This window comes from Dendrobium catenatum, unplaced genomic scaffold (genome assembly GCF_001605985.2).
Source record: "Dendrobium catenatum unplaced genomic scaffold, ASM160598v2 fragScaff_scaffold_743, whole genome shotgun sequence".
Taxonomy (NCBI): Eukaryota; Viridiplantae; Streptophyta; class Magnoliopsida; order Asparagales; family Orchidaceae; genus Dendrobium; species Dendrobium catenatum.
In genome coordinates, this window is record NW_021319205.1 from 4,450,686 (window position 1) to 4,462,675 (window position 11,990).

The following is an 11,990-nucleotide window of genomic DNA, read 5'->3' on the forward strand; positions in this document are numbered from 1 at the left end:
TATTTTTTTTGGGACATTTAGGCCATTTAAGGCAAACTCACGCACACAACGCATACACATAGACTCGAACCTTGGACCTCTTAGTTGGAAGCCTAAGCTCTCAACCAATAGGCCAAGGAGAGTTGTGTAAATGAATATTTTAGATATACTCGTTAAATAGGGGGATCCATCCCATCAAGATACAACAAAGACAAGCTCGCATAAGAATAGCTTGAACAAAGAAGCTGTAACACCTACAGATCAAATTCATTGAATTTTTGTATTTGAATCCTTATGTATATATCTAGAAATGTTTTGTATGCATGTAAAAATCTGCATGTATTTTGATGTGAATCCTAGGGATCAGTTTGCATGTTTTGAAAACCTAAAAGTTTCCTCTAGGGCTATGAGGCTTGCATGATTGGGCGTCGCAAATTTAGTATTAAAAAAAACATTTTCCACTAAACCAACTCATTTCATCCAATTGACTAATTGAGGCAGCTTGCTAGTGAAAGAGGAGGATTTCTAGAGAGAGGGAGCCAATTTTAGGAGACTGGTCTATTTTTTAGCTGAAGGCCTAGTTCCTAAAATCGTTTGGTTCGAGAAAGGTTGTATTTTGTTTATCTCAATTTTTAAGAATAAAAAAATTTCTAAATGAGGATAACTTTATACATATAAAATTTTCACCGAAGTTTATTTCTATACTAAGGCACATAAAATTCTATTATGATGGTATATACATTCTGTTTAATTCTAGTGGTATATGCATATTCTATTCTGATGGGGAGCATTGAGAGTCATAAGAATTTAATATGTCAGTACGAGATTTATTTAAGGGCCATAACTAATTAAATTCTATTTGAGAGGTATAAATGTGAAAAAATTCTATTATTTTCTTTTCAGATATATAAAATATTTATTTATTTATTTTTCAAATATTATTATTTACATTTTAACAATTGCAAGCAATTTTCTAATATCTAGTTCAATACAATAATTGTATTTATTAACTATTTTTAAATTCAATAAGATAATTTAAATTTTTAAATCAATAAGTGTGACTGCTAAGCTATATTAACTCACATTTATCTTTATTTTATTTCAAGGACTTAGAAAGGGAAAGAGCCCGATTAATAGCTGATCTATCTGAGTTAATATATATTTATTTTTTTCTAATTTTTATACAATTATGATTAATTATTTAAATTGCTTTGTTCTATAGTTCAATCAATATATATATATATATATTTGTGAGAAATGAAAAAAAAAATTATTGATGATTTATTTGAAGCTCTATGATCTATTGTTCATTTAAGTTTAAATGAAAAATATAAAATTTGAAAAGTTTGTCAAAACTCTGATCTTGAGTTGGCCTATTGCAAGCTAACACTATAGGATATGTCCTATCTATGAGTCTTATCGGATTGGACTGTGATATCCCATTTTTTGTATCAGAGCAATAATTTTGAAGAAACTTAACATAAAATAGAGCTATAAGAAATGTTTGCACATTCAAAAAAAAAAAACAATTTATTTTATTTTTAAAAATAAAATATAAAAATATTTCATCTACCTAATTCTTTATAATCAACAGTCAATTAGCAAATATTAAGTAATGCAGGAATTTTGGCTTTGACAAATAGACAAAAGGCAGACTACTTGGAAGCTTGAGAAATGTTCAGGTTCCTTAAATAGGCCAAATATCCTATTTTAATTTTCCACTCAACTGAATTTCTGAATTGTTACCATGATTATTAGCACCAAACCTGGATGAGTAGGAGCCACGACAAAAATCTCTCCCAAATGCACGAATATTAAAGCTACCTGCATCAATCCTTGTTCAACCTTAACATTAGCAGGATCTTTATGTACTAGTTAATGCCCTCGAGCACAAATCAGAAATAATGTATACAACCATTTGGTACAGAAGTTGAGTACTTGGTGCAATCAATGGTCTACGACTAAAAACAACAGTGATTAAGCACAAATAAAAGATTCATTATTATGTGCGGACGTCGAACGCCGTCCGGATACTAATTAGAATGCGTCATTTCACCCCTTCGCTAAAAATTGCTCGGTATGACTGACGTGATGCATTCTGATTGGTTTCTGAACGGCATTCTGCATCCGGCCTCTGCACAGAATAATTTCTCCAAATACAGGGGTCAAAATAAATCATTCATCGCGAAGGCATGCATGGTGAAGACAGTGGAAGTGGTGCATGGCCATCTCAATCGAAGGTGCATACCTCCCACTACAATAAGCAGGTGATTCCAAGCCTTTCTGTACTCCTTCACACAGTGCAATGTCTTCCATCTGCATGCAACGTACATAAAATGGGATAAAATCCTGCATTGTTTGAATTGCTGATAAGTAGAATGAATATGGTAGGAAGTAGGAACCTGAACAGTTTCACTCTCCTTTAAGCTTCTCTCAATGAACTCTTCATCACTCTGCAGAGTGGGAGTGTGTTGAACATTAATACCATAGATTTGTGCAAAATATATTAAAGGAATGAAAAGTAAAACTCAGATTTTTAATGGAGGAGAAACGGGAATTACCAACATGGAAGAATCAAGGAAATAGTCAAAAATCACTTGACATTTATTTGGTCCCAGCGGGAGAGCTAAATTTGTGTCCATCCATGGACCATACCTGGGAAATAGTCGAATATGAACTTTTATGGTTGCAATGAGGAATAAGCATTTCAATAAGGGCTTACCTATTGATCATAAAGTTTGGGTATACAAACGCATATAATGCTTTTGACCCAAGTCTGTCAAGGTCATTGCTTTCGGCTGGAGCACTTTCACAACTTTGGATGCTAACCTTCTCATAAATCTAATCAAATAATTGCCAAAAAAAGGGTTCAATACCAATAAAATCATCAAAATGATGTCTGGGTCATCAAAATAGCACAAAAGAATGAAGGGAGAAATAGCTCTGCTGGTGTGCTAAAACAATCTTTTTGGGAGCGTCGATCTGAAGTTCCATCCTCTCAAAGGATAAGAGAGCCCAAACGTCTATCTGCTCGAGTCCACCGAATTCTGAAGACAGTTAAGGAGAAAAGGCTAATGGAAAAGAAGTTTCAAAGACCACTGGTTATCGAGGCCAAAAGAACCCCTCCGAGAGAAAGGCTATCATCTGTTGTGATAGTAGAAAGGAGAGGTGAAAGACGACAAGCTCCACGGGAAAAGAATGAAGGGATACATAACAGCGGAGTGGGGAATCCATAAATTATTAAAGAAGTTCAAAAAGTATATAAAATAATGTAACCTCTTCTCAACATACTAAAACTCCAAATAAAGGGTGTCTGTTTAGATGGAAACTTTACAGGTGCAAATAGACCAATGAACGAAAAACCTACTAAATGTTCAAAAGAATAATAGGATGAATTTAAGCAAAACAATAGGGACAAATAGCTGGGGGAACTCATGGAGATGGTTGATAATTTAGCCTAACAAAACCATTTAATAGATAATTTGTCAATGTGGGTTGGCATGGAAGAATAGAACATTTATCAAAGTCCCTTTTTGATATCTTCAACAGAAGGAAGCACCATGTAGAGATGTCATGACATCGTAAATATTAATTTAAAGACAAATAGATTGGCCAATGACCATACACGAGTAGTGTAGGAGTCGAGCTTAAGGCCAGATGCAAGACCTCCATGTGCATATACGACATGATAGCCCCCATCCAAGTAATTGTCACAGAAGACCTGGACTCATAGAAAAAGAAAAATGGTCATCCCAGAAATGCATTTAAAACAAGAGGTAAAACATAACTACATAAGAGCAGTGAATCAGTAATAAAACTTTGTTAACTGTTTAAGAAATTCAACATAACAAAAAAAGCAAACCTTCCAGTTGCATTCAATAGTGTATTTCCTTCTACAAACATATTCAAGGGACGTGTCAATCCCATTGGCACTCAAAATCTGTGAAGCGCTTCCAAGCCAATCATTTCCCACTACCTCACTTGAAACTTTTTGTTTTATGGGCATATTTTTATCCACATTGATCAGCACAAATGGTCCCCAAGAAGCCACATTTAGTGGCAATAGGCCAAAATCCTTTTATTTGTTATGAGAGAAAAATCAATATTGCTCCATAAAATTTTCTTAAAAAGTAATATGAGAAATAGAAATCGAAGATTACATTTTTATTGAAGTTCTTGATTCCCGTAATACGAGTAGCCCTCAAGAGCTGTCCATCTAACCCGTAGGTCCATCCCTATAAAATATAAAATGAGGCATTTTGACAGGATAGCTTTATTAGAATGTAATACATGAGGTAAGCAATAAAAAATAACAGAGTCCATCTAGAATGATATCCTCTTAAGGAAACCACAAAGAAAACCATATAAAACAAGGAAAAAACATCATAAAAGCGTCACAATTCTCTAGAGTCCATCTAGAATGATATCCCGCCAATCATTTTTTTAAAGTGACTCACATGATAAGGGCACTCAAAGCAGGACCTTTGCCCACTCCCAGATGCAAGGATTGATGCATGGTGGCGACAGACATTGTGAAAAGCATGAAGTTCTCCACTTGCATCCCGACAAACCACAAATTCCACATTCCCCAATCTGTTGGTTCAGCTGAACAAATACATAAGAATTGAAAATTATTGTGACGGATGCTATCTTAAATGATGCAAACTATGTTAAAGATTCATATAACGCTCCTTGAGTACCATAAATTAGTATACATTATGGAGTCAGCTGGCTTATGGAGAAAAATTTGGAAGCATAGTTTTGGTTTATACAATTGGTAGATGATGAAAAAGAGAGAGTTATTAAAAAAAAAAAAACTTGAATTGCAGACATAATCTATAAATTTTTCATTTTCTTTACAGGATATCACGCTCAATTAACACTGCTTAATTCTGGTTAAATCACTAGCCTAATTATAATATTCTAGTAACTAACACGCCCCCCCCCCCCCCCCCCCCCCCCCCCCCCTCTCTCTCTCTCTTTGACAGACATATCTTCTTTTGCATCTTTTGATCATCTTTTTCGATAATTCATATATGGAAAAAATATTCTACCCTTTTTTTTGTCGTTTTTAATTTGGATTATTAATAAAGGATAGTTTTGCAAAAGAAATTTTGATGAACAACTTCACCTAAACAAAATAAACAATCAACAGGATCTTCTAAGTTACTCCAAACAAAAAAAAATTGAGATTAGCATGGCTTATCTTCCAATCGACAAAGAATTCTGTACTCAATTATAGACTTCCATCCCACTTGAAGTGTGTATTGACAAATATTGAGAACACAGATAATGGAACAACAGTTTTTTTTTTTTTTAGTTTTGGTTTCACATAATAATTATTTTTCATCCTTAACTCAATGTCATGGCTGAACCACTCAAAGCATCATCATGTTTGTTAACGTTAAAAAATACATCTCCAAGGATATAACATAAAAATAACAAAGTCAATAAACAAGGGGTGATTTATCCACAAATTCAGTTATATTATTGAAATATTTTGTGATTCTTTTTTCTTCCTAAGAGACATACTACGGGATTCAAGACACATCCATGTGAATATGAATAGTTTCAAAAAAGTTAAACATCAAAAATGAGAACAGCAGTAACCTAATTTGCACAGATAGTGAAAAGAGTACCTTCCAGTGAAAAAGTCATTAGGACTCTTGACCTGTTCAATGTAACCTGTAAACCAATGGATTCAACAGAGCATCAATACTATCATAAAAATTATATTAAAAAAAATAAAACAAGGAATTATTGTAATATTAAAGATCCCTCAAACCGGTTGAAGAAATTCTGCTGAAGAGGATCAAATTTTTCAAGTGCAATTTGATTTCTTAAGCAGCAATTCATTTATATGCAAATAAGGCTTAAGGGGCAGTTAGGAAGTACAATTTAACCAGGATTTAGATGGTAATTAAGACAAATCCCGCTAACCAATTTCAGAAAGGTGTGCAAATCCGTTTGCTTCTTAAATTCAAATAAACAGGATTTAGGGTGATTTACCAAATTGCTGGGGAGACAGATTTATGGGAGATTTACTAAATTCCGATATGATCATACTATCTGTAAATTGAGTTTAAATTTTAGTTTGAGAAATGATTTTCGTCTAAATAAATAAAAATGATTTTATTACTTTTTCTGAAACTTAAGTGACACTCAGAAAGGCTGAATGTGATAAAATCAACAAATAGAAAAAATGAAACAGCTTATAAGTAATATGTCAAATACTATAAGAACGGTCCACAACTCAAGCCATTAAACATTCAAAACAAGGATGAGCGATGTACATAGAATATGAATGATTGTTAGTCCCCAAATATCAATTTGTTTGAGTTTATTTGTTTATCTGTCCTTGAAACCTTGCTTTTTGAATAGTGATAAACATTGTTCTTTTTTATTACCTTCATACATTTTATTTCATAATATATCTATTGTACCGGAGCTATATTGCATGTTGTTCTTTTCAAACTTATTAACTAGGTAGACGGTGTATGTTTTGCTATAATGTGTTCAACTTTTTCTCGCTTATTAATTGGATAGAAATATATATGCTTTTGCTATAACGTGATCAACATTTCATGCTTAATATCATAATAGATATTTATATGCTTTGCTGTATTATTATCTTGTGTGCCATTTCACGCATTGATTTTTCTTACGAGGGTATAATTTAAATGGTAAGATGATTAGAGATATGAAAAAATCACTTGGGGGGAGATCACTACAGCATGGCTGTTGTCGTGATTCTAGTGTGCAACCATTGGCTTCAAGCGAACAAAAAGGACCCAATAGAAGCCCCAAGTTGCCAAACTAGCATAATACACTTTCACTGAGTTTCTATAAGAATGATATCTATATAAGAACATACCTAGTTACCTACTAGTATTCAAGAACCGAACGGATAATTGGTCCATTCAAAATTGAAAGGAACTTTATCTTTGGGCCAGTATGAATTGGAGTGAACCACCGGTCCAACTAGGTAACCGACAAACCAGTCATAATTTTTAAAAATAGGCTGAATTAATTGTTGAATAAATAGTTAAAATTTTTAATTTAATAAGTTTATATAAAATATTAAACTTAACAACTTAATTTAAATTTTATATATAATTATCCATTTGACTTTATTATTTATTTAACTATACACTACAAAGATTATTTATTTATCTATATGTTAATGATAAATAATCTAAAATGTATAATATATAGATCTAACTTTATAATGTGAATTTGGTATAAAATTTATCACATCCCAGAATATAATTTGGAAGAATTAGTTATTTTATCTTTTTAATTGTAATAATCATAGCTATCTAATTTTTTTCAATAATATAAATATCAGTGGAAACGAATCTATAGATTAAAACATCAATGTACATTTGTAATCACTATAAAAAAATTATAAATAATACTCATGAGTCATATAAATACAATAATTCATCTTCTCACTCCTGAGTACAAAAGAATAAAAAAAAAACAAAGAAAAAAAAAATAACAGTAAAACTTGAAGAATCTTGTAACTGATCAGTTTCACACTCTGATTCTCTTCCCTGATTTGAAATCATTTAAATCACATATAATAAGCTATAAAGTCCAGCAGGCCACTACCATCCTATAACTGAACTCAAAGCATGGAAAGGAAAAATATTATTTAGTTCATAACAATAGCAGTCAATATGATCATGAATCTGTATAAAAATAATAAAAAATATGTTGTAGCAATAAAATTTGTAAAATAGTAAACCAATATGGTACAGAGGCCAGTAAAACAATTTAGTATGAAAATAGTAAAATCTGTAAACCATTAAACCCAATACGGATGTCATTAATACATCATAACAGTGTTATCCAATCAATAAAGTAATCATATAAATCAGTAAAATCAAAAAATTTATGAAAACTATTGGAATCCATAACAACTCAGTACTATCAAATCAGTATACACATAATATTCAGTCATTATATATCATTATCAAATCAGTATCTTATATCATATGCAATGTTTAAAATTGCGTATTCGGGTATTGAGACGTTTTTCATTTGTGAGGCGAGGCGTAAGCCTCAAATTTAAAGATTGCGTAAATATAAAATGATAAATTTTATATATACTAATGAGTGAATAATATAAAACATAAAAAAGCATAAGATATGAAGTGAAATCAAAATATCTCAATAATAAGACAACATGAAATATAGCTCAACTAAAAATTCTATCTTTCCCAAATCTCAATATTATTTTCATTAACATATAATTCTATTTTCCAAAAATAAATAGCAATGACATATCACATAAGAACACATAAGAACTCATAAGTCATCAACATTGTCATCACTAAGAGGTTCTTCATTTGAATCATCATTATGATGAACTGCTCTCTCTCCTTCCTCCTCTCCTATAGAGTCCAATGTCGGGCATTTACTTCAAGATTTATGTAAGAGTGAGGCGAGGCGGGCCTCAACCAAGTTAAGGCGCAAGCCTCATAAAAAAAAACTCGAGGCGTAAGCATTGAGGCATTTTTTACTGGAATTGCGCAAAGGCAAGCCTCATATTGCGCAATTTTAAACCAGTAACAGTAAATTATTAAACAATGAATTAATAGCAGTAACAACGATAATGAATCAATAGAAGTATCAATATTAGTAAAATATGTTGTAGTAATAGTAAAACAATATGATAACAGTAAATAAGTACAGTGACAATATATCAAAATAATGAATGCATCCCAATAATCGAACTAAACAAGGAGTTCAGGTTTATGCAATATTTTTCTAGTAATTAGTAAATTGGTAAATCAGTAATCGTTGGCTCAATAAACAGAGTCGTCACTCTTTCCCCGTTAGTACAGTAATCATCTCATAATAACTCTCAATTAGTAAATCACATGAATCAATAGAGGATAACATTAAACCACATTATTTAAAAGAAAGCTCATCGACCCAATATCCTATATAAGTCAGTCAGCTCCAGCCAACATCAGTGAGTAACCAGCCTTAACTTATTTTCACACACATTATTATTCAATATTATATAAGCAAAAGCGATCAGCTAGCATCTAATCACATACTAGCATTCATTCACTATGCTAGTAATAATAGTAGAATCAAATTAAAATGTCAAAATTACAATTATTATTACATAGTACAACATGCAATAACAACACTTTTAATTGGTAAAATTATGAAATCAATCAGTCAAAATATCCAGAATAATCAGTACTATAATACACCAAAAGTTGTACGGTGGAAGATAATGATATGCAGAGAAAATGCCATACAAATCCTTTTGGGAGGAATCAAACAGTATAACTTAAATTTTTTTAAAAACGGAATAGAATAAGAGTCACCATGGTGATCTAAAGAATTATCGTAAAAGCATCGAAGCAAACTGGCGATAAAAAACCCATCTTTCTATTTCCTCTCTCCTCCTTCCTTCCCCTTCTCTTCTTTCCTTCCTTGGCAAGTCATGGCAAGTCACGACAATAGGTGAGGGAGAGAATATGTGGAAAGAAAAATAAACATAAAACCTGATTTCAGTGCTCAGCGTAGCATCGCCATATACCAACGTCGTCGTGCTACATGCTGAATCCAAAATTACCGTAGAATAGTCTTTAACACCCAGACGGTGATTTTTAGTGTCATTGCGCTCTCAAGCACAGCGCTGCAGCGCCCTCAAGCACAGCGCCGTAGCGACCCAATTCAAATATAAATTTATTTTTTTAAATATTTTTCAATTTTTTCAAGTTATTATAGAATCCATAGGTATAAATTAATCTAAATATATAATATAAATTACTAACAATTTATATTAAATTTATAAGTTCATATGTGAATTAAATTTATATTAAATATGAATCATATATATAATTGAAAGTATTAAAATTTAAAATTACAAAAGATATTATTTTTATATAAATTCTATTTATTTTTGTCATAAATTTATCTTAATGCATAATTATTACATCATTATTATGCCATTTAGATATTATTTAAACAATCTTAATATTTATTATGTCATCTGGTCAACCCCAAGTTCAATTTAATATAACCATTAAATTTTAAACCTCTCATTCTTTTAGGTCAATGTCTAATCTAATTTTCATAACCTTGGCGAGTGATGAAAAATGGGAGGAGATATTATAGGTATATTACACCAACAACAATAACAACAACGACAATAACAATATAAAACCTTTATTCCAGTATGTGGAGTCGACTACGTGAACCTTTTTTCTCCATTGTGTCATATTAAGAGTCAAAATTTTATTTAAATCTAATAAAAAATAACATTTCTAATACTTTCTAATAAAGTCTTTTTAGGAATATCTCTACTTTTCTTAATATAGCCAGATCTAATACATCTACTCTCCTAACCAAGTTCAACATTCTATGTAACCAAATCATCAAAAACGACTCTCTCAACCCTTATCTGCCACCAGAGTTACTTCAACTTTTTCATAAATATACTCAAAATGAAATATATGCTTTGGACATTAAAATTAAATGTAAAATTTATTTTATTTTATTTTATTGCACATAATTCTTGTAGCTGATTTGAATTTTGATAATGAAATTCTTTTAAGGTTCGGAGTATATAATAATTTGAAAAAAGGGAGGTTGAACCAAACAGGTTCAACCAATTCGGTTAAAGTTGTCTCGTGTCTTATTAAGCCAATATGGTGCCTTCAAGTTTTGAATCGGTACTTAGGACATCATAGGTGTGTGAGAGAGAGACTGAGATAAAAATAAGAGAGAGGAGAGGTCACGATCCAGCAGGTCAACAGGAAATTGACGAGAAGTTTGACGTAGACCTGCAATGCAATGCAACGTGTGATCGTGCTCGGAGATTTCACAACTCAGTAGCTTTGTTAATTGGTGGCTTCGAACACCTAACTAGCCAATAGGGAAGAGGTCTAGGAAAGGAAAAAGACGAAGAAGCACTAATGTTTCATCATTCTCACTCTTCTTCCTCATCCAATTTTATTTAGGTAAACTATAATAGCTCAAACTCTCAATCATTGAGATATTATCCATTTTGTTTTGACCTAATAGCCTCATGAAACTCTTTAATGTAACTTCCTAGGAGATCACCCATCCTAGGTGAGCACCTGTACAAACATGTTTGACTTTGAAGTTTCTAATAAAATTCTAAATGTTACGTTAAAAGTTGTTTCAATGTTTAAGAGTTTAATTTTATTTTCATATTTAAAGGATTTCACACGCAAAGACTATTATCAATTCTTATAGTATTTGATCTTCAAGCAATTTGTTAACGACTTTTTGGATTTGTTTCAGCTTTTCTGCACATTCTATCATCGATTCTATGCATTTAGATACTAAAACTTAGGATAGACGGCCAAACAATGTGCTAGAATTTTGCCAGATTTAACAAATCTCTTACCAAAACTTTTCAAGGCTTAACACGAAGATTTATTTCAGCTTTACAGAATTTATTATTTTTTTGTCTTTATTATTTTTTTGTCAAACAGCACCTAAATAATTTTAGCGACATGCTCGTGTTTAGCCCACAAACCTTGTTTCTTTAGAGAAAAAAGCAATAGATTACGAAGATACACATGTTTAGCTAACCTACGACTTGCCATCCTCGAAAGAAGACGCGCTCAAACTCGAGGGCGAAGAATGAGGGATCAGTATACCAGGAGCTGGGAGGCGTTAGGGCTTCTGGAAGAGGTATCGTCGGATCAAAATCCTCCAACATTCGGCGGACATCGCCGGCGTCAGAAGCTCTGTCTTTGGCAAACGGTAGCGTCGAATAAGAGACGCATACGGGCGAGAGTTGAAGACGCCGGCTAGGGGAAGGGGAATATAAGCGCAAGTTGAGAGTTTTGGGAATTGGCTCAGGAGAAAGAAGAAAGAGGGCCACGCCAACAGACATTGTAGCAAGATCACAGTCATTTGGATTCAAATTATGTCAATTTATTAGGGTTTTTTTTTTTTCTACTGTGGTAATTGTGCGGTGATCCCACGCAGGAAGAAGACAATAATAT

General features: G+C 32.2%; 1 protein-coding gene across 1 annotated transcript; it reads right to left on the reverse strand.

The window, feature by feature from the left end:
* Positions 1-1,791: 1,791 nt before the first annotated feature.
* LOC110093278 (choline monooxygenase, chloroplastic) lies at positions 1,792-11,921 on the reverse strand. Its single transcript, XM_020818116.2, has 10 exons — positions 11,572-11,921; positions 5,619-5,664; positions 4,437-4,572; positions 4,140-4,214; positions 3,842-4,054; positions 3,605-3,700; positions 2,702-2,820; positions 2,541-2,634; positions 2,382-2,432; positions 1,792-2,295 (listed from the first exon to the last, which is right to left on the reverse strand). Exons 1-10 carry the CDS (start codon positions 11,876-11,878, stop codon positions 2,155-2,157), a joined length of 1,278 nt encoding a protein of 425 aa, XP_020673775.1. The 5' UTR covers positions 11,879-11,921; the 3' UTR covers positions 1,792-2,154.
* Positions 11,922-11,990: the final 69 nt, after the last annotated feature.